Source organism: Nanorana parkeri, unplaced genomic scaffold, assembly GCF_000935625.1.
Source record: "Nanorana parkeri isolate BGI_ZX_2015 unplaced genomic scaffold, ASM93562v1 scaffold55, whole genome shotgun sequence".
NCBI classification, from domain to species: domain Eukaryota; kingdom Metazoa; phylum Chordata; class Amphibia; order Anura; family Dicroglossidae; genus Nanorana; species Nanorana parkeri.
The window spans coordinates 2,575,474-2,599,746 of NW_017306323.1; the positions used below are offsets into that span (position 1 = coordinate 2,575,474).

A 24,273-nucleotide genomic window follows, 5' to 3' on the forward strand; every position below is an offset into this window, starting at 1 on the left:
GCACAATAGAGCAAGAGGGTGACCCAGAGTAGTTGTGAGGGAGACAGGGCCCAGGGGCAGGTAGTCAGATAGGGTTAATAAAAAGGTTTAGCAATCTCCTATGTAGTAACAGGGTCAAAAAGAGAAAATAATTGACTGTGGTGGTAGACAGGGTATGTTAAGTGGGGGTAATGTCTGGACAGCGGTGATCTCATCAAAAATTGCATCTCTCTTGTTTTTGAAATGATTAGCAATGTCCTGGGCATTGAATGAGCTAGTCGGTCTCAGCAATGTGTGATGGGATAGAGAGTTAAAGGTAGACGAGTTGACGAGAACTAGGGGAGAAAATGGTAATAAGAGTGATGAAATATAGGTCTGTATGGCAGCATGGAGGGGGTAGTTATATGTTATGAGTGCAGACTTGTATAGGGTGACGTTTTGAAGGGATTTAGCCACAGTTGCATAAGAACACACCTGTCTTTTAAGACTATGGTGTTTGTTTGCCAGAGTTTGGTGTTTGGGGGGCTAATTCTGTGTGTAGTGAGGGGAGCAAGTTTGCAAGTATGACCAGAGAGGATGAGCATGAGCTGTTGTAGACATAAGTTGCAAGATCAAGGCAGGAAAGGGGAGCGATTGTGTCATAGAGGGGATCCGTTGTAGAATAGATTAGATATACTGTAGGTTAAAGTGGCAAAGGTTTCTGTAGTTATGAGTTTGTTGCTTGGAGGGACATGTGATGGGTATGATATCAGTACATTTTTTATTTAAACTAGAGTGTAGTGTCCTAGTGATTAGGGATGAGCCGAACACCCCCGTGTTCGGTTCTAATTCGAACTTTCGAACATGGAAAAAGTTCTAATTCAAACTTAGAACTCAATGCAAGTCTAAGGGGTTAGAACTCAGAAAATTAAATGTCCCCATTTTGAAGCCTTATATGCAATTAATTGGCCATAAAAAGTGTATGGGGATCCGGGTACTGCCCTGGGGGACATGTATCAATGAAAAAAACACTTTTAAAAAATACAAATGTTAAAAGGAGCAGTGATTTAACATCACTTAAAATGAAACATTAAAAATGAAAAATTCCTTTATATATGGTGACAATGTGCGACTCGAACATGCAGCCCATCCCTACTAGTGATGCTTGCTGATTAAAGGGAGGGCTATCTAAAAAGGTAAATTCTGTGCAAGTCTGGTAGCTCTGAGAAAGAGGCTACACCCTTGAAACACAAAGAGAACTGGAAAAAGAAGCGCTACTACCCTGTTGAATAATTATAATCACAATGTAAGATAAATATAGTGGCTGACTCTCAAATGTAGGCATACAGGAAAAAATTATTTTTTTATTTTTAATTTTTTCCTGTATGCCTACATTTGAGAGTCAGCCACTATATTTATCTTACATTGTGATTATAATTATTTAACAGGGTAGTAGCGCTTCTTTTCCAGTTCTCTTTCTCTTGCACACGGGGTTCCTCACACTGTTCACGGAGGCTGCACACCCACCCCCCCCTTCTCCAAGTTAGTCTTTTAATATATTCCCAATTTCCACCAGAGTAGAGCGATTACTATTTTCTGTTTTACCCTTGAAACACATAAGCTGTGATTAATGTTTGAGGCCACAACTATGTGTTGCTTATTGGGTTCGAGTCCAGTGCCACTATTAGAAATCATGGGCCCCTTTACAACCTACCTGACTGCATCCCCTCCCCTGCTCAGTGTGACTGCTGGTACTAGTGTCTGCAGCCTTCCTACCACTCTATCAGCGGCCCTGATAATGTATTGCTGGGAGTTCTAGTCCTCTATAGCCGGTACCATTCTGCATTGCTGCATAATGTACTGCTGAGATTTGTGGTACTCTATAGCTGATGGTATTATGTATTGCTGGGATTTCTAGTCCTCTAAAGCTGATGGTATGATGGTATTCTGCATTGCTGTATAATGAATTGCTGAGATAGTTCTCTATAGCTGGCACTATTCTCCATTGCTGTATAATGTATTGCTGGGATTTGTCGTCCTCTATAGCTGGTGGTATTCTGCATTGCTGTATAATGTGTTGCTGAGATTTGTAGTCCCTCTAGAGCTTAGATTCAGTTGTAGAACTACCAGGGTTGCAGTGGTCGCAGCTGTGACTGGGCCCTGGTGCTCCACCACTGTCCTAAAATCATTAGTCTGTATTGTTTTAGAAGAACGGTCACATGACACTAAAAAAAAAAAGGTATCAGTAATTAGTATCACTGAGTACTTGAGGAAAAGTATCAGTACTCGTACTCGGTTTGGAAAAAGTGGCATTGGTGCATCCCTTCCTGAAATCCTAACAAATAGCTGTGCAGCCTACATAGCAGCAGGGGATCAACACATACAGGAAGTGGAAGTTATAGGTGTCAGAATAGGAATAAATCAAACCATGCTTACCATCCTCAACTATTCATGGTTTACATTCACAAAGTCTGGTGACAGGGTCTCTGGAAGTAAGCAAAGAAACACCAGCTAACACTTTTTTACGCCATATTTATTTTTTTGGAAAAAAAAGGTTTAGACTGCATAAATAAAAAAATTAACCGTTGTGCCTACCCCTGCAGCTATAATAATATGTTCCACCTCCTCCAAAGGGGACCATACACTATACAAAGTCCTTTAGATCTTCCCACAACTACATAGTATGCTTGCCTAATTAGATACAAATATACAAAGGGATTCTTAGGTTTGTTCTCATATTATAGAGCTTTGGTAAATCCTGTGCAGAAACTGCAATCAGATTGTACAACGTATGGTCATCTTAAGTGTCACTTTTGCTTGACAGATTGGCCCTCAAGGTGGAAAATATGAATAAGGGCATGTGAGATAGCAATGGAATTTATATTCAACACTATTGTTACAGATACTAACACCATACTCCAGGGATAGGCAACCTTGCCACTCCAGCTGCGGTAAAAGTACAGATCCCATCATGTCTCTACCTCTGGGAGTTATGCCTGTGGCTGTAAGAATCTTGCAATGCCTCATGGGACTTGTAGTTTCACCACAGATGGAGTGCTGAGATTGCCTACCCCTGCCACACACTAACTGGAATAGTGTTTTTTCCAGTATTCTCCCTCTGTCAGTTTATACAAGTGTGACCCCTTGTGTCGGCTTCGTTTTATTACATGAGAGTTGTCTCTGTGCTGTATTGGTAGATTCCTGTACTACATTGCATGGTTAGGTTGCCCATACACAGGTTGTCCAATACACAAACATCAGATGGAACGGTAAATTAAGGACTGGGCTGTCTAGACAATCTTAAGGGGGTGACATTCAGCCACTACAACTGTCAATTTTTTGGGAACCATCTTTTTGTCCCTCTCTAACCGCTGTTTGAACACATCTCCTGACCTGCTGAGATGAGAAAGATGGACACCTGTTAGCACAGAATTTTTAGGCAATGGATCCACCTTTGCTAGACCCCCTGATCACGTGGACTATGGCAAAATAAAGTGTACGAATGATCACTTAAATCAATGGCAGTTTTTTTCTTAGTTTTGTTTCCTATAATAATGATAAAGTAACACAGGCAATAACACATAATGCTGTAGAATGTTGATCGGGGCAGTGTGTGATTGCTTTTGAGTAGCAATGAGGCTGGGTTTGGTATGAACCCAGTTCACCTGAATTCGCCCAAGCCAAGTCAGAACCTTGACCGCTACCCCTCTTCCTAAACCAATCATTTGTGGAGATGCACACAGCAGCTATACACTATAAGCCCTCATTGACGCGGGTAACAGCCGGCCCGTACAGATCCGTGCTGCGTGCACGACCGTATCAGGCCACTCCTGGCGTGCTGCGTGTGATTGTACGCAGCAGCCTGTTCTTCTCTATGGGAGTACGCGGCCGTACGCCGCCCTACGCTCACCTAAACTGTACGTTCATACGGGTGTGGGTATCCTGGCTTGGACGCAGACAGGATCCATCCTGTCAGAGTACGAGCACCCGCACGGACGTGCAGTTTGGGCCAGCGTAGAGCAGCGTACGGCCATGTACGCCCACAAAGAACAGGCTGCTGCGTGTAATCAAACGTAGCACCTGTCCTTCCAGGGAGCGGCCCGATACGGATCTGTACGGGCCTGATGTTACCCGTGTGAATGAGGGCTAAAAGAGCGGGGAATGTCCCCACCGCAACTGTCACCCGTCATTGGGCTGGGAGAGGGGGCACAGTTTTGAGCAGGCTTTGGTGAACTCATGTGAGCTGGTTTACACCCCCACACTGCACGGGCTAAGTGCTCATTGTGGTCTAGGATCTAAAATAAAAGATACACTCACCTGATCCTCGATCTCGCCTGCTAGACCAGTCCCTGTAGTCTCATCTCCCCCAGGCTCTGGCAGTCTAAGGACCAGAGGGACATTCCACAGCTAGAGTGGAGGGGGAAAGAGGTGATCGGTCACTGCTGCAGGCCAGAGGATCGGGTGAGTATATATTTTTTTTGTTTTAGAATTTAGACCTAGACAAGCACTTAACCCTTGCATTGCCGGGGTTTTATGTTGCACAATATTTGTGCAAATGTTTATCAAATCGATATTTTTACCGGAAAAAAAAAAAACTAAAATGAAATTTAGTGCACACAACAATTGCTATCACACAAGGGCTAACAAGCCTCTATGTGATAGCGTTTGAAGGTGACTGGTTCTCTTTACGGAAACATCTGGGGTCTCCTTTGCCCTCCTATACAGGTGATCAGAACAAGATTGTGCTTGATCACCTGTGTAACCTGCAGTGCAGCAAGCTTGTGACAGCTCTGCAGCATGAAGTGCTGAGTGCACAGTGGTTTCTGCTGTACTGTTCCCAGAACAGATTGGAGAATGGGCATTCCTTGGTCTGCTCCCCACTCCATTCTGAAACTGTTTGCTGTGGTCCCGGGTCCCTCAGCAGAGATCTCATAAAGGGTCACATGAACAACCTTTAGCAATCCAGCATGGTTTTGATGAAAAAAGAGTTGTCAGCTGACTATTGCAGCAGCTTTTTGTGAACAATCTAGAGCAGTGGTCACTAAATGGCAGACATGTTTTGGCTTAATCAGAGGTCATTAGAGACTGACAGACCTTCTAAGTACTGCCATAGGTGACATGACATCATCAGACAGATAAAAAATGGACACAGCAATTCCCTATGGGATAGATGTTATCCGGATGCATTTTTTTTTTAGGCCCGATCAGGTCTGTTAAAACAGACCTTGAATGTTTTTTTTGAGCTGACATACCTAAAAGGAGATTGATGTAAACAGATGTAGATGCAGCTACATCTGTCTTTTATAGTGAATCATTATCTCTCCATCAAGAGACATATGAGAAATGGAGGACAGAGATGCCCATGTGAAATGGACATTGTGCTATTGGCCTCTATTATAAGACATGTCTGACTGAAAGAATGGGACTGCAGTGGCAGGAACCAAAGTCCTTGTTAAAGGAGAACTATGGGGACAGTAAAATACACCCTTCCCCATAATTAGAACCAACGTGTGCAGTGGAGTAACAAGATTTATGGGCGCCCGGGGCAGAAAATTAATTTTTTACCCCCCCCCCCCATCATATAAACATCCACTGGAACTGTACCCCGCAACCACCACCCCCACACGACAATGCCATTATAGAACATTTAAGTTTATCTATGTTTTATTCTATGTTCTATAATGGCATTGTATTTTATACACTTTTTTTTTAATTATATTTAATTTCTATTTATTAATTCATTTTTTATTAAATACATATTTTTTTAACTTTACTTTTAGGGGCTTCAGGGAAATATTAGGGGTCTAAAACAGACACCTGATATATCCCTTTTAAAATAGAAAAAAAAAGAGATTGAGTCCTCAATCTCTTTATCCCCTGTTATCAATAACTTGAGACTATAGTATGTTTACTATAACTACAATTATGAATGAACAGGAGGTGATGTAAATCACTCCCATTCATTCATAATTGAGGATACAGTACACATACCATGTCCTCAATTATCTACAAACACTCAGCGATCACTGATTGCTGAGTGTTTGCACTTGCTCTCACTGATGTCACATGTTGGCTCTATTGATCGGGAAATAAGCAATCACATACCGCAGATCACTTATTTCCTGATCTTCTCCCTAGACTAATTGGAGCGGATTGGAGAAATGGACGGGGAGGGGGGGACAGAACCAGCTGTCAATTAGCCAGCGGGGTGGATCCTGACACCCGCTAGCCCAGCTGTAGCGTGGCTCTTCGCTGTAAGCATATAGCGGGCATTACCCGCAATATGTCAAGTTTTGGAAAATAAGAGGACATAGTATATGTTCTCCTGACATCCTGTGCGGCAGCCAGCGCTGTAAGCTGCACTGAAAGAAGGCTGCCGTGAGGTCCCTAGCAAGCCCAGGACCTTACAGTAGCCAAATCCATGTAAACATTTATAGGGCCAGTATCGGCTTTTAGTATCGGGTCATTTTTTATGAGTAACTTATTTAAATAAATATAAGATAGCTTTGCATTATCTTATGCACTAACAGGGGTCGGGGAGAGGGATATTATTAGGTGGGGAAACTCCCAGTTTTCAGGATCCTAGACAGAAGATCCTATGGAACAATACAGCATTCAGTAATATACCCTGTAGTATAAAGAAGTGATAAAAAACAAAGAAGGCAGCAAATTAATTTGTTTTTTCACCTAAGAGGATGGAGGGGCAGTCTACCAATGAGGGGCAGCACTCATAGAGCAATATGGATTATTATGGTGCTGCACCTATTCTGTTATACTGTAAATGTGTCCAATAATTGGATGTCTCTGGCCATAAAACCTAATAACAAGCTTAGCTCCCCTCAAGCTCTGTGCATATTACCCTCCTCTGATTCCCAATTATCCCTACCATTACCACTGACCTTTTTGTCCAGCAGGCCCAATTTTTCCTGGTTCTCCCTGATCACCTACAAAAGTGCACGAGTTTGGCACGGATTTAGGAAATTGCCAGACACATTTCCTGGTTAAATGATGACTATTCTTGGCAGGCACATTTCATAGTTTCATTTAATACAGTGTACAATGAGTTGCAAATATTTATAATAATGAGGTCCATGCTATATACTAGCCACCAGAGAATGGGGTCTGTGCTGTACACTACCCATCATAGAACAGGATCTGTGCTGTGCAATGGCCACCAGAGAATGGGGATTGTGCTATAGCCTAGTGACTGGAGATTTAGGTATGTGCTATACACACCGGCCACCAGAGAATGGGGTCTGTGCCGCACACCAGCCACCAGAGAATGGGGTCTGTGCCGCACACCGGCCACCAGAGAATGGGGTCTGTGCCGCACACCGGCCATTAGAAACACATTTAGGATTTTACTGTACTGGTAAACATGTTCTGGTCATTTCAGAGTCACTGTGAAGTGAAATTGATTTTTACTTTGGCCCCTATACAATAACAAATTTAAATGTCCCACTAAGGGAGTAATTTCTGCATGTAGGATATTGTTTAGGAAGACATGTTATTGTGTGTGTTCTGCCACTGGCTCATGCGAAGTCTGGGCCATACAGGCGATGTGTCCCTAGGAGTTTTCAGGGAACTGTATGCACATTAAATTATATATTAGGGCTGTTACGGATTAAAATTTGCATGTTCCATTAATCAAAATTTTTTTTAATCGATTCATTTCGATTAATTATAACGCACATACAGATCCAACTACATTGGCCTATACACATACAGCACAGCAATGAAGTAATGAAATGAACTAGGATCACACTAACCCAGCACGTTATTTATCTCACGTGCCCCACTCAATATGGCAGTCGCTTGAGTGGGGCAACTCAGAATAATAACGTGCTGGATTAGTGTGATCCTAGTTCATTTTATTACTTCATTGCTGTGCTGCATGTGTATAGGCCAATGCCTTGGCTGGCGCTCGTGCAGAAAGTTTCTCGGGCAAACTCACCGGCCCAAGTGGCTCCGTCGGCTAACGAAGGGAAGCAAATACAGGATTCACAAGGACAATACAGCCTATGACACTACTGTACGTACAGGGACTGGCACTGCACATGCAGGGACTGGCACTACCGACACAGGCACTGCAAATACAAGACACTGACAATCGAGCAAATGGCATTGTAAATACAGACTGACACTGACAATATAGCCAATAACACCGGCCCAAGTGGCTCCGTCGGCTAACGAAGGGAAGCGGGAGGAGTCCAGTGATGTCACCAGACTCCTCCCCCTTCCCTTCATTAGCTAACGGAGCCACTTGGGGAAGGGGGGGGGAGGAGTCCGGTGACATTGATGTCTTGTGACGTCACCGGATCACCGACGGAACTCCTGGAAGCCAGCAGAGAGGTCAGTACCGATCAAAAAAATTAAAGATCAATCAAGGAATTAATCGTTAATTTCCACAGATTATATATCTATATAGATATAGATATATATACAGACATCCCAACCTGCAAAACCTTATTTCAGGGAGGTGCCCTTCTCATTTCAGGGAGGTACGTTCTCATTTCAGGGAGGTACCTTCTCTGTTTTTTTTATTTTGACAGCGGGGAATGAATAGCTAGGCTGCTATTGGTCATTTCAAATTGCAATAACCAATAGCAGGCTTGCTCTTGTACCCACCCACTGCTGCTTTCAATCAGCAGAGGAGCACATCAGGTCCACCTCTGCTGATTGACAGCAGCAGCATAAAATATTTATAATCACAAATAAAATACAAATAAAATACAAATATTACAAATATTATTTAATTAATAATAACATACATTGACAAGAGCATTCACAGGTGCTGTACAGTGGTCACAAGAAATCAACAAAAATAAAACCTAGCCATATCCCAGCACTAACTTCACAAACAAAAGATATAGCTCCTAACGAACAGGCTGAGCAGGCCTACCGCTTGTCAGCCTTCACATAAACTGTTTGATGGAAAACTTGCATACCTTGCAGCTCTCTCAGACAGGACTTGTCGGATCCCCAGGCAGAGAGCTCTGAGTACAGATGCCAGGTGAGCTTAAATTGCCAGTGGAGAGAGGAGTACACCCTGCACTGGAGCCCGGATCAGCAATTCCTAAATGTATAGGAGAGGAACCTGGGAGATCTATAAACTCGGAACAGGACTTTCCCAGGCTCCCTCTGGGATGCTCTGCTACAATATTATGGAAAGCGCAGCATAGAGGTTCCTTATTTTACCTGATATCCACATGGGCACAGATTGTAATTAAAAGCAGCTTTATAATATTGCATAATTATAATAATATTAAATAAGATAGTCCTACCTTCACATGGGTCCGTAGCATTGCTGAGTGCGGTCAGCATACAGAGCAGCACAGGCAGCCAGGTTCTCCTGTCCTTGCTCCTATCACTTGCCATTAAAAAGTGAACTGGTGTCTATATGGGGAAATCGTCTTATCTCCTTTTCCTGACGCAGCGCTCACATCGCCATCAAACCAATGAACTAATCTAACAGACATTGTCATGATTTTTATTACTTTCTCTTTCATTGATATTAATATTTTGCACTTTAATCTTTAATTTATTTCCATTAAAAAAAAAAAGTCAAGGGAAAAAATTGTTTAAAAAAAAATCAGAATTTAATTGACAGCAGTTCTTCTATAATATTTATAATCTTTAGTAATGTTATATCTTGTTTATAGAGAATGGATCCTTTTTGTCTAACGTAGAAATATATAAATAAACAGGAATTGTTATTATTTTCACAAAGCCCTAAAATAAACATGTTGAGCGATTCATAATGGAGCTATGATCTACCTTGTATAATGAAAAGATTGGGAGTCCTTACAGGGGGCCCACCTTAGCATAGTTTCGCATGCTCATCATCATTAAATTAATATTAAACTCCAAACATTTTTTCAAAAATGCATCCAGATCAAATATACATTGCCCAGCAAAGTATTTCTTTAAATTTTTGCCCAAGCACTTACAGTCATCATGTTTCCAACAGCTGGCTCCAGCTCTCTTAACTCCACTTCCCTGAACTCCCTGTCCAGTACAAGATCATAAGGGATGGAGCTGACTCTTGTCTATCTACTAGCTTGGAGAAGAGAGGAGTGGGAAGCAGGGAAGCGGCTTGCCTCTGGAGACACACACAGCTTACTAGTACACACAAGGGTGGCTTCATAGGAACCTCGCAAGGGAAAGAAGCCCTCCTAAAACAGGATATCAGGACCAGTGCTCAGGGTACCAGCTGATTCTTCAGGATACTAAAACTTTTAAACATCAAGGAGCAGCATGAATTTTGATTTCATCAGCATTTCAAATAGTTTAAAAACTTATTGGCACTAATATCACTTTAAAGTTTTGGAAAAACGTTTTCCAGCTCTACATTTACAATGATATACTTTACATTTTGGCTAGTCTCTGCTCCCATCTAGTGTCACATGTAGAGACTACAAGTAGGTTCTTCATTTACGAAACAATGTACTTTGGCAGGTGTCTGCTGCCATCTAGTGTCACATTAGGAGAATACATGCAGGCCCTTCATTTACCCAGCTGTGTACAGTATATGTTGTATTGGCTATGGTATGAATTTTAGTATAGAGTTACAGAATTCTATCATTAGAAGCAGGAGGTTGGTAAACTCTGGTGATGCTCAGTATTAATCAGCTGGGGAGTTTACAAAGAGGCATCAGCAATTTTGAAGATGTGACACCTTTAGTGAATGAAATGGTGGGAAAATGGATCACAAGGAAAGACGAGTCTTTAAGTCCTTTTTATAGCAAGTATAATGCTGTTTCTGGCTCTTTCTCCTTAGTTTATTGTAAGATACTAACTTCAGAGAAGCTTTCTTTTCTAAACTTCCCTCAAACTGCCACTAGGCTGCCTGGTTCTTTGGTTTGGGGAGCAGACACTGAGTGAGAGGCAGCCAGTGCTGGGATTAGCAGAGTTGGGGGAGCAGATACTGAAGTAGAAGCAGCAATACAGAATGCCACCGGCCATAAAGTACTACAAATCCCTGCAATACATTATACAGCAATGCAGAATAATGCCATCATCTAAAGAGGACTACAAATCTCAGCAATACATTGTACAGCAATGCAGAATAATATGAAGCTTGATACTCACCAGGACTATGTGGGGTCTCACCAGAGCTGTGTGGTCTCCCCACGGCTGTGCGTAGCATCTCACTAGGGCTGTGCAGGGTCTCCCCAGGGCTGCACGCGGCGTCTCCCCAGGGCTGCACGCGGCGTCTCCTCAGGGCTGCACGTGGCATCTCCCCAGGGCTCTTACCAGGGCTGTGTGCGGTCTTGCAGGGCTGTGTTTGGCGCCTCACCAGGGCTGTGCCCGGCATCTCACTAGGGCTGTGTTTGACGTCTCAGGAGGCTGTGCCTGGAAGGAGGAGGAGATGTGCAGCCAGTGCTGTAAACAGCCACTGCGAGGTCCGCACATAATGTGTGTAATCAAATGTGGAGTGCTTGTTCCCACAACTCCACGCACCACTTTGGAGTGTCATACATAGTTATGGACCAAGTATTTCTTACTGCCGAAAAAAACCTTGTAAAAAAGAATTTTTTTTCTAAATAGATGAAATGGGAACAAGCTGCTGATAAGGGGCAGGACGGGAGTATGACAACCTCAGTACACACCTTGCCCCACCACACTTGGACAGCAGAGTGCTCTTTCTGTAGAATGCAATACATACCTGCCGCTGCTCCCCCCTAACAGCTCAGGACAGGTCAAACTATAAAATGTAGTGTCAACATCGCTGGCTTTTTTGCACTGCACCTTGGCTTCTCTAGCATTGTCTATTAAATCCTCTCACACACTTTTTTTCTAAACGTCTTCAGTTCCTATTTCAGCTCTCTTGCTATTAAGCATACTGTGTGCATTGCACCAACACTATTGTAATTGTTAGTTCTGTCGCTCGCTCATCTAGGTGCAAGTTTGTCAATGTTCTAGATGTAGATACAGACATGGACACATTTGTTGGTACTCTTACAGCTTTTTGAAACCAAGAAGTGATTAAATAAATGTGTCTTGTGTTGTATACCTGCATGCCTTTGGTATGTGATCAAGTAAAGCAAAGAAATTGGGAAAAGACATAGACTACTGATATTCTAACATGGCTGGTCAGATTTATTGGTTCCCTAGAAAAAATGTAAAATAATTGGATCATAGTGATATTTCAAAGTAACTGTTTTCTGCAATTAGTATCACACACGTCTTCAATCTTATTGTATTGTAGGATTATATGGACAGAATACACGGTTATATGCTCGTCAACACAAGTACCAGTATTTACACATACATGCGTATGGGCATACGTTCCTAAATGCTGGAGTTTCACGTTTGGCAACTTGTGTACATGTGTTGTAAACTCCCGTACTTGTGTTTACATGCTGATACCGTACAACACCAAAAGGTTTCCCAGCACACTCACCGGCCAGCATGCAAAAAAAACCTGATTAACCGATAAGGTTAAAAACAGAGGTTTTAGATACACGTCTTCTGCAGAATATGTGAAAGCTGCACCGCCTCGTCAAGGCTCCTCTGTGTAGTGCGGTCCTAACTCTAACCTATGAGATTCTCCATCTTGGAGCACATGTAGCAAAAGATACAATTGGGTACAGGTTTTGCTTGACTGATTTGGTGCAGTGACACACTGGGGGTCTCAGCTGCCATTGGGATGTGCGGGGTCCCTTGTGTGTCCCTTTGCCTTTAAGGAGGTTGGGCTGCCTCCTGGCGAAGCTGCACCCAATTTTATCTTTTGCTACATGTGCTCCAAGATGGAGACTCTCATAGGTTAGAGTTAGGACCGCACTACACAGAGGAGCCTTGACGAGGCGGTGCGGCTTTCACATATTCTGCAGAAGACGTGTATCTAAAACCTCTGTTTTTAACCTTAGCAGTTAGACAGGTTTTTTTTGTATGCTGGCTGGTGAGTGTGCTGGGAAACTTTTTGCTGTTGTACTGTATAAAGCCCTTCCATGAGCACCTTGCTTTAAAGCTGGTGATAAGTTGATGAGTGCATTTGCCATTTGTTTTGTTTCACATGCTGATACCAGTGCACAATATATTCTGTCCATACAATCCAATGGACACAAACGTACAGTAGCTGGGAACCCCTGGCATAGCAAATACAGGTATATTTTAAGCTGTATGCCCATATGCCTGTACTGTATTTGCAGCCCTGTGAATGAGTACTTAGGTGTAAGGCACTGAACCAAAATGACTATAGTGGTTTGCTGCCACTTACTGGATACTGTTTGAATTGCATCTATCAATGTTTTAATATTCATTGCCTTTTCATGTACTTTTGTTTTCTATTAATTCTTTGATTTATAAACAATAGAATTGCTTCTCTTTTCTTATTGTCTAAACAATTAGAGATAACTTGAGTTAGTGTAGCTATAAACTGTAAAGATAAACAGATAAACTGGGCAGTTTAACATCTCTGTGGCAGAACTGATACATAATATTAGTGTAGGGTATTGAAAAGGCCACTGAGCATTAACTGAACATTGCTCCATAATATGGAATACTATAAATAAATAGTAATAATAGTCACTATATCAGTGGTTGTCAACTTACAGGATATACAGGGGTCCTCAGCTGTGCCCCCTCACATCCGGGGGCATATCTACCACAAGGCAAACAAGGCGTTTGCCTTGGGCAGCACCTTCCGGGGGGGGGTAGCAAAATGCCACCCCCAAATCAGCGAGGCAGTCAGCAACAACAGCCAAAAGAAACGCCTGAACGCTGCACTGGCTTTTCAAGACTGCATTCCAGCTAAGGAGAAAAAGGAAGTGGCTGGGGGGCAGGGGCAGTCTCCCGCTGTCAGTCAATGAGCAGCAGAGTCGTGAAAATGGACAGCTAGAGACCGGTGCCAGGATTCCAGGACCCCCTGAGGAGGGAGGGAGAGACTGAACCCAGCCAGACCAGCAGCACCCAGGGGAGCTGCCATCCTAGTGCTAAAGGTGAGGAGCTGGTCAGAGCGGAGTGCGATGGAGACTAATCATTACACACAGCAATGTGTAATAGATCCCCGCACACTGCTATAGAGATCCCTGCGATCTATCGTATGTACATGTGTTTGGGGATCTATTCTATATACATGTATGCTCTATAGATCCCAGCCCACATGTACATATATATAATAAATTCCAGAACACATGAACATCATTAAAGGGCCGCACGTAATGCTGACTATATGAAATGCTTGAGAGGACATCAGTGACTGCAGACATACTTAAAAAGGACCGCCAGGATTTTGAGAAATGAACCCTTGCAGTAGGGATACCCAGTGGTGTATTTTGGTTTTGTGCTGCCCTAGGCAAGGCTAAACTTAGGCACCCCAGACATTTTGCATAACCTATCAGTTGCTGGATACAGTGCACACGTTGTATCCAGCTTCTGACAGGTTGCGCTATTGGCAATGCAGAAATACACCAGCTGTACAGGACTACAAATCCCAGCAATACATTATACAGCAATGCAGAATAATATGAATCCACATACTTGTGTTGTTCTGGGGTGGCGGCCTGTTGTCTCCAGGGTCTCTGGTGGGCTGTGCAGGCTCTGAGGTGGACTGTGCAGGCTCTCAGGTGGGCTGTGTGGGGTTTCACCAGGGCCCATATGGTCTTGTGGGCGAGTGAAAGTACTTGTAAAAATGCCCAGTATTGGTACCGATACCGGTAATGGCAGGTGAGGCTCTGCCTCACTGGTTTGGGAGATGGGACAGAGGATCGGGTAAGTTCCTTTTAACCTTTGCAGTTCAGGGGTAGCCCCAGAGGCATATCTGCCCTTGGCAAACAAGGCATTTGCCATTCCCCTGGAACGTACTGGGCAAATGCCTTGTTTGTCTTGCGGTAGATATGATCCTCTGTCACGCCTGGCTGCTAGACTAGTCCCCACAGCCTCTTCTTCCCCAGGTTTCCGGCAGTCTATGGACATCATCATGCCTATACAGATCTATTAGATATGAAGGTGCAAAGGGACATATTACAGGGGGGAGAGGTGAAGGGTCATTGCTGCAGGACTGTGGATCTGGTGAGTAAATCTTCTTTACCCCCCCCCCTGAAAAAAAAGCAGTTAACCCTTGCAGTGCGAGGTAGCCCCACTGCAAATGGTTAACGTTTCCAAATTTTTATTCAAGAGAATGATGATCAGCGACTGCAGACATGCAACAAAAGACCATGAGAGAATGGGGACAAGTCCCATGAGTCTAGCAGAGGTCACTGCTATTACCCCTTTATACATCAATGCTGCCACTTCCATTACAGACTTCTAGGGCACTAATATAGATTAGTAGTCTTTGCCACAAAATTTAATTCAATGTTGCCTTACTTCATTTTGGAACAGTTATTTCTTAAAAATAAACACAAAAATAATATCAGAGGCTATTTTTATAAAGTAACTTGGATTTGTAATATTGAGATGTTATATTTGATTTACTTGTTCTATAAAAGATTTATCGGAAAACATACAACACCAAATTAAAGATCAAGACATTTTATTTTTATATTCCCAAGAATATGAATTGTACGCATTCCCAAAATAAAAAAAACACATAATATAAAAAAAATTGTATATATACACAGTATATAGTATCAAGTGTAATTAAAGTAAATGGTCCTGAAAAGCTGAGGTCTAGTCCATCAAATAAGTGCCATGCAGCTTCAAACTTAACTCTTCATTTGTAGTACAACACCCAAGTGCCTGGAAGACACTTACTTTAAAATAAAGCAGAAGCAAAGGGTAGTTGCTTTCCTTAGAGGGTCTATGTCTAAAGGTGCCCATACACTGCACGATAATCGTATGCGATCGGTTTTTCGTACGATAATCGAGCAGTGTGAACGGAGACATGCGACCGTTTCTACTGTACGGTCGCACGTCTTCTGTCGAACCAGCATGTTCGAAAACCAGCCGGGAATCGTACGATTCTCGGCTGGTTAGAACGGTGCTCGGAAGACAAATGCCGAACGGGCTGGTGTGCGCACACTGCCCGTTCAGCATTGCGGTCATCGGAAGCCCGCCCCTCAGGGGGGCGGGCTTGCGATGATCGAGAGTGCGATCTGCCTGTCCAAGATAGGCAGATCGTACGTTTTTTTAATCCCTGTACAACCATCGCAAGACTAAGGTCTTGCGATGGTTGTAGAGTGTATGGCCACCTTAAGGAGCACAGTCAGTCCACCAGGAGACTTTGTCTAAGGAGCTCAATCAGTCAATCAGGAGACTTTGTCTAAGGAGTTCAGTCAGTCAATCAGGAGACTTTGTCTATGGAGCTCAGTCAGTCAATCAGGGGACTTTGTCTAAGGAGTTCAGTCAGTCAATCAGGAGACTTTGTCTATGGAGCTCAGTCAATCAATCAGGAGACTTTGTCTAAGGAGCTCAGTCAGTTTTGGAACCTGCAGAAAATGGGTACTTCTGGTAAGCCATCTGTCTTGGACAAGTGCCCTCAGGACTGAAAAGGAAGCACCACGTGGGGACCTCATCCATGCCATTATGCTTAATCACTATATATGTCCAAACTGACACTATTAAAAGTAATATTTGTACGGTTAATGATTGTGGAAGAAGAATCTGAAGATCTGGAATCACCATACCAGCGATTAAGGGAGCCAAGAGTCACCGACAGGGTTTTTGTAGAACACGATTCACAGTCCTAATTGCAGAGCTGTTGGAAGTATTTCAGAACTGTTTGGAGAACATGGCGGAAGATCTCTTTTCCAGTTCAGTATGGTTTACTTTTCTTGAAGTCTTTAACATAGTTAGTGAGAATCTCCAGGCCCTCCACAAGTCCATCACCATTGGTGGCACAGCATCCCTGGACATGCCACTGGTGTCCTCTTTGGCTTCTCAGACCCAACTCCTCCACCAGTTCACCGGGTCTCCTGGCACCAAGAACATCCTGCTTATTAGCCAGCACTAAGAAGGGTACTCCTTTCATTTCATCAGACTCCAAGATGGATTCTAGTTCTGCCCGAGCCTCTTTAAATCGTTCAGGGTCGGCGCTATCCACCACAAATACAAGGCCATCTGTGTTTTGGAAATAATGCTTCCACAGGACTCGGATCTTGTCCTGACCTCCCACATCCCATACAGTGAAGGTCACATTGCGGATGGGTTCAACAGTCTCAACATTGAACCCAATTGTGGGGATCGTACAGACTGCCTCGTTCAGCTTCAGCTTGTATAGAATGGTGGTCTTTCCAGCAGCGTCCAGACCCAGCATTATGATCCGAGCATTTGTGCCAGAGAAGTTCATTACGGCTTGGTGAAGACGGCTCAGGAGGATACCCATTGTTGCAAGTTTTCTCCTTCTCCAAATCAGTAAGGATTTGCTTGCTCTTATCTCTGTGGCTGTGCATGCTTTGTGAAAACCAGACGGCTATATATACACACACTACGTTCATTTGCCAAACCTCCTGTAACCTGGCAACCAGAGAAACTCAGAAAGAATTTCCTGGTTGCACTGTCACACATTGCTGTGTTGGAAGATTCTTGCACTGTCTGTTTTGACAGTGCCGGGAATAAAAGCAGCACAGGAAGTGACCTCAGAATCACAACAAAAACAACTTTATAGCAATTGACATTTTATATACACAACCATGCTTTATCTGTGTTACGTATATCTGTAAATGTTTTAGCCCAAAACCTACAAATACGAATACACAAAATCTGAAAAGCTACAAGTTTTAAATTAAAGTGCAACTAAAGCCAAAATTTTTATTTTTTTATTTTTGGATAGGGTGGAGAGGGACTAGAACACCTGCCAGGTTTATATTGCTGTCTGTGTTCCTGTTCTGGTGGATTGTCACCAGAAGAGGAATAGATGGGAAATCTTTCAATGGGGACACTGGGTCTGGTGACCCTGTTGACCACCAGAGATTTCCTCTCACATCCTGTTGCGGTTATCGGACAGGTAGTGAAGGGAATTCTCCCCACTGGGACACAGATGGCAGAAAAAAATGCTGACAGGGATTATAACCTTCCTTTACTCTATCCAAAACCTACAAAATATAGGGTTCTACTTTAACTTTATTGCATGCCTATTACATTTCTGTTATGAGATAAAGGGACATCCTCCAGCACAAAGTATGTAGGTAAAAGCCACACCCATACAATGCCCCCAGTTACACGAACCATGAAGAGTTAATGCTCAAAGAATGCATGGTTAAAGGAGAACTCCAGGTTTTAGTAAAATGAACCCTCACAGTGGGGCTACCCCTGCATTGCAAGGGTTAATTGCTTGTTTAGGTCTAGGGGTGCAAATAAAGAAAATATAATCACCCAATCCTTGGTCCCATCTAACTGATAGACCGATCCCAGTGCTCGTGCCTGCCCAAATGCTCCGATACTTACCCCTGATACCAGAACTTCCACAGTGTCGCGAAGGAGCATGGAGCCAGTCTAATTGGTCAGGAAACCAGGCTGCCCCGCAGTGTCGCGAGGAAGCATGAAGCCGGCTTCCCAGGCCATCAGGAAGCTGGGCGGAGGGTCAGGACCCGCCACCCGCCCTCCTGATTGGCCGGAAAGCCGGGCCCACGCTACCTTGGGATGCCAGTATCGGTACTCAGCATCGGCGAGTACTGATAAAAAAAATATTGGTACTTGATATCAAAAACCCGGTATCGGTGCATACATAATTGCTACTTTTCCTTTAAAATAGTAACGTCAATAATTCAGAGGTCAGATGAAAGGTTTAGCACAGTTTAACCCTTTTGCAAAGTAACCTCCTGCAGACCAACCACTCCACCTAAATGGCACATAAACCGCCACTCCACTGCCCTATTGTTCCGGGAGCGACCACTTGTGGACCGACCACTGCACATAAATGGCTGGACTGCTGCCCTATTGTTCCGGGAGGACGTACCTGTATAACACTTTTGCGAAATGACCTCTTGTGGACCGGCCACTGCACATACAGTAAATGGCTGGACTGCTACCCTATTGTTCTGGGAGGACGTACCTGTATAACGCTTTTGCAAGATAACCTCTTGTGGACCGGCCACTGCACATAAATGGCTGGACTGCTGCCCTATTGTTCTGGGAGGACGTACCTGTATAACACTTTTGCAAGATAACCTCTTGTGGACCGACCGGTGTACATAAATGGCCAGTCCCCTGCCCTATTGTTCTGGGATGACGTACCTGTATAACACTTTTGCAAGATAACCTCTTGTGGACCGGCCACTGCACAGAAATGGCCAGTCCTCTGCCCTACTGTTCTGGGAGGACGTACCTGTATAACACTTTTGCAAGATAACCTCTTGTGGATCGACCCCTGCAGAAAAATGGCTGATCTGTTGCCCTATTGTTCCGGGAGGACGTACCTGTATAACACTTTTGCAAGTTAACCTTTTGTAGACCAACCACTGCACATAAATGGACGGTCTGCTGCCCTCTTGTACCTGAGACCTATTACTATGTAATATAGTGTGATGTGATTTACAAAAAATGCCATTTGGAAAAGAAGTGCACAAACCTCTTTCAACGCTATTTAGCTCTGGTAGGCACTCAAAGGAATGGGCTGCTCACCAGAGCGCACCACAAGAGCGCCCTGCAGTGCTTCTGTTATGCGATATCAACAAGGTGTATGCCCCAGTTTACAGTGTGATTTGTTGTGCATCTCCTGCGCATTACAATAGAAATCCTATTATTCTCTGTAGTGCCCGTTTGAACCTATGCAACACAATGCAGTGCAATATTTGAAAAGGTGCAGGTATTTCTTTTGGTGCTACATAAAGCATTTTGTGGCCCTATAGACTTCAATAGAAATTCATGAGAAATGGTGACAACGCATGAAAAATGCATCCATTTTTGTTAGAGTGTTCTTAGAACGGGGTGCGAGGTGCTTGTACCACGTTGCATCCGGCTGCGCACATCACCAACGAAGTGATGTGAATGGGCACCATCCGTGACAAGGCCAGTGCAGCTCCAAAGCAGATGGTGTGAATGGACTCTTGGAAGAAGCCGGCACAGAGCTTCGGGTGAGTAACTGTTTTTTTTTTTTTTACCAAATGTGCACTCAATGCAGGGGGAGCCCCACTGCAAGGGTAAATAAAAAAAATTCCTGGAGTTCTTTAAGTTCTGCCAGAGGATGCTAGCACTGGTAGAAGGAAAAAGTCACTGGGACAGGAAGTGATAATAAACACCTGATAAAGGTTCTAACTAGGGATACACCAATACCATTTTTTCCAGACTGAGTACAAGTACCGAAACCTTTCCTCAAGTACTCGCCGATACCAACTACCGATACCTTTTTTTGTGTGTGTGTGTGTGTGTGTGTGTGTGTATGTGTGTGTTATGTGACTAATACAGACTAATGATTTTAGGACAGTGGTAGAGCGCCAGTGTCCGGTGTGGCCCTGGTAGTTCTGCCACTGACTCCATAATAGTATTATTCTGCATTGCTGTATAATTTATCGCTGGGATTTGTAGTCCTCTATTGCCAGTTGCCATTCTGCATTGCTTATTATAATACCATCAGCAATAGAGGACTAAAAATCCCAGCAATACATTATACAACAATGCTGAATTATATATTGCTACATACTCCAAGCTACCGCTCTTCTCCGGGGTGCAGGGGGAGATGCGTGGAGGGTCTCAGGAGGGGGAGATGTGTGGTGGGTCTCAGCAGGGGGAGATGTGTGGAGGGTCTCAGGAGGGGGACATGTGTGGAGGGTCTCAGGAGGGGGACATGTGTGGAGGGTCTCAGGAGGGGGACATGTGTGGAGGGTCTCAGGAGGGGGAGATGTGTGGAGGGTCTCAGGAGGGGGAGATGTGTGGAGGGTCTCAGGAGGGGGAGATGTGCGGAGGGTCTCAGGAGGGGGAGATGTGCGGAGGGTCACAGGAGGGAGAGATGTGTGAGCGTCTCAGGAGGGGGAGATGTGTGGGGGATCTCAAGAGGGGGAGATGTGTGAGCGTTTCAGGAGAAGGAGATGTGTGGGTAGCGGAAGCACTGTAAGCAGGCACCTTGTGGTTCCCAAGAAGGTTGCCGCGAGGTCCCCAGCGAGGGCATGATCCAAAGCCCCCGAATTAATTTGAAAAATTAAAGCGCCAGTATCGGTTCTTGGTATCAGGGCATTTTTACAAGTACAAGTACTCATGGAAATGGCCAGTATCGGTACCGATACTTGTATCGGTATTGGTGCATCCTTAGTTCTAACACTTCCCTCAAAAACCTCAAAACAAAAGTTCCCCTTAAATTGAAATATCTATTATACATTTTCATGTATTTCTGCAGGTTATCTGTCTTTTTAATCATTAACTATTGTATAATCTTTTTAATACTATTCTATTATTGTCAATAATTTGGTAAAACATGTTCTGCCAGCTAGAGACTCTCCCCTATGTTTAATGTCATCTGTCATTCAGGAAAGGAATTTCCTGCCTGTCCTGTCACTTTTGGTTGCGTTGGAAGATTTCCTCCACCGAGCATTTTTTATGTCTGACCCTGAAGTTATTGTCTCTGTCATGAAGTCACTTCCTGTGCTACTTCCACCACCGCTATTATCAGCACAGGTCATCGAGCAATCCTCCAGCAGAGAGCAAAGTGACAGAACAGCCTGGAAGTTCTTGTATAACATGTTACTTGACACTACTGACTGTCTCCCTAATAAAAGAATCAAACCAGTCAAAGGATGAAAACCCTAACCAAATTAAATTCAGTGTCAGGGTGACAACGCAGCATAATTAGGAGACGGGGTCAGAGTGCTGCAACCTTATAACAGGAAGCGTCTGAACAAATACCTGTATGGCAGGATCACCAAGTAAGGCATGCCTTACTTTTTTCAGTGCACATCACCAACGCGGTGGTGTGAAAGGGGACCATCCGTGACAAAGGCCAACGCAGCTACAAAGTAGATGATGTAGATAGACCCTGTAATAGACCCTTGGAAGAAGCCAGCACAGAGCTTTGGTTCAGTATACGTTTTTATTTTAACATAGAAACAAATATGCACTCAATGCTTGCAATGCAGGGGGAGCCCCACTGCAAGGGTAAATAAAAAAAATTCCTGGAGTTCTTTAAGTTCTGCCAGAGGATGCTAGCACTGGTAGAAGGAAAAAAAATCACTAGGACAGGAAGTGATAATAAACACCTGACTGAGGTTCTAACTAGGGATGCACTGATACCATTTTTTCCAGACTGAGTACGAGTGCCGATACTTTTCCTTAAGTACTCGCCGATTCCAATTACGATACATTTTTTTTTAGTGTTATGTGACAAATTTTCTAAAACAATACAGACCAATGACTTTAGGACAGCGGTGGAGCACCAGGGTCGGGTGTGACCCTGGTAATTCTGTCACTGACTCCATAATAGTATTTTCTGGATTGCTGCATAATTTATTGCTGAGATTTGTAGTCCTCTATAGCCAGTTGCCATTCTGCATTGCTGTGTAATTTATTGCTGGGATTAGTAGTCCTTCATAGATGATGGTATTATTATAATACCACCGGCAATAGAGGACTACAAATCCCAACAATACATTATACAACAATGCAGAATAATATCATCAGCTATAGAGGATGACAAATCCCTGCAATACTTTATACAGCAATGCAGAATAATATATTGCTACATACTCTGTGCTGCCGCTTTGCCCGATGTCTTGGGGGGAGGGTCTCAGGAGGGAGAGGTGCGGGGGTCTCAGAAGGGGGAGATGTGCGAGAGTCCCATCAAGGGGAGATGTATGGGTGGTGGAAGCTCTATAAGCAGGCACCATGTGGTTTCCAAGAAGGGTGCCCAGAGGTCCCCAGCCCAGCAACTGAGGCAGCCGAATCAATATGAAAAATTTAAATGCTGATATAATTTTTTTTGGTATCAGGGCCTTTTCACGAGTATGAGTATCGGTATCGGTGCATACGAGTTTTAACATCCCCCACCCAATCCCCCATCCCCCACCCGTCAAAGATCTCAAAATACATGGTAGGAGTTTGCTGGAGTTCCCCTTAAATTGAAATATCTATTATACATTTTCATTGTATTTCTGCAGGTTATCTGTCCTTTTATTCATTTTACGGTAATTTTTTAATACTATTCTATGATTGTCCTGAATTTTGTAAAACGTGTTCTGATTGCCAGCTAGAGACGCTCCTCTATGTGTGATGTCATCTGTCATTCAAGAAAGGAATTTCCTGCCTGTCCTGTCACTTTGGGTTGTGTTGGAAGATTTCCTCCAGCAAGCATTTTTTTTATTTGACCCTGAAGTTATTGTCTCTGTCATGAAGTCACTTCCTGTGCTGCTGTCACCACCGCTATCATCAGCACAGGTCATCGGGCAATACTCCAGCAGAGAGCAAAGTGACAGAGCAGCCTGGAAGTTCCTGTATAACTTGTTACTTGACACTTCAAGAATCAAACCATTCAAAGCAGATGTAAGCCCTAACCAAACAAAATTCAGTGTCAGGGTGACAACACAGCATAATTAGGAGACGGGGTCAGAGTGCTGCAACCTTATAACAGGAAGTGTCTGAACAAATACCTTTATGGCAGGATCACCAAGAATTATTTTAAGGAAATGATTTCAAAATATTGAAAATTACTATGGAAAGATTTTGTTGATTGAGGTTATTTATTATTTACAGAGGGTAGACACCCCAGTCACCAGGACATTTAGGACACCAGTACTGTATATGGTTATAAAGGGCTCATTCATACGGGCATGCACACTGTCAGCATCCATGTGCGGGCACCCGAAACTGCACATATGTGTAGCCATTGAGAGGTACAAGAGGCTGCATGCAATTACATGCAGCACCTGTCCCTCACGGGAACAGGTCCCTGCACCAGTGTGTACACTATAGAGATGAGCACACCCATGTGAATGAGCCCCAAAACAGAACCAAACCACAAGCTGCAAGGAGGAGTCATATGCCAAAATTTACAACATTCATACTCGGCATGTTGACATGAACAATTTTATTGATGCGCTTGGAGTGGCCGTAAGAAGCATGTGGGCAGCTCATGTAAGTCTATGGAGACACAGGAGCTGTGCTCCCTCACACACTGCTTCCCGCAGCTCTGAGTTTTGACAACCACACACAGATGGTGTACAGATCTCTGTCCAAGGCCATCTGTGTGCGGTTGAGAAAAATCGGCAGAAAGTGGGGGCGCATAGCTCCTGCATCTCCATAGACTTACATAAGCCACCCACCGGGCATCAAAAAATGGCCCTTCATACTTTACAGGGCAATACACCCCATGTGAATGAGGCCTTAAGGTTAGTTTTGCTTTACGGTGGAAAAAAGTCACTTGATGTCCATCAGTTCCAGCAGCTTTGGACCACATAAACTATGCCACTAAACACAAACACACACACCTATATATATATATTTATATAT

At 43.7% G+C, this 24,273-nt stretch overlaps 1 protein-coding gene across 1 annotated transcript; it reads right to left on the reverse strand.

The window, feature by feature from the left end:
* Positions 1 to 16,657: 16,657 nt before the first annotated feature.
* Positions 16,658 to 17,227, reverse strand: LOC108804255 (ADP-ribosylation factor 1-like). Its single transcript, XM_018576000.1, has one exon. It carries the CDS (start codon positions 17,225 to 17,227, stop codon positions 16,658 to 16,660), a length of 570 nt encoding a protein of 189 aa, XP_018431502.1.
* Between the last annotated feature and the right edge of the window lie 7,046 nt (positions 17,228 to 24,273).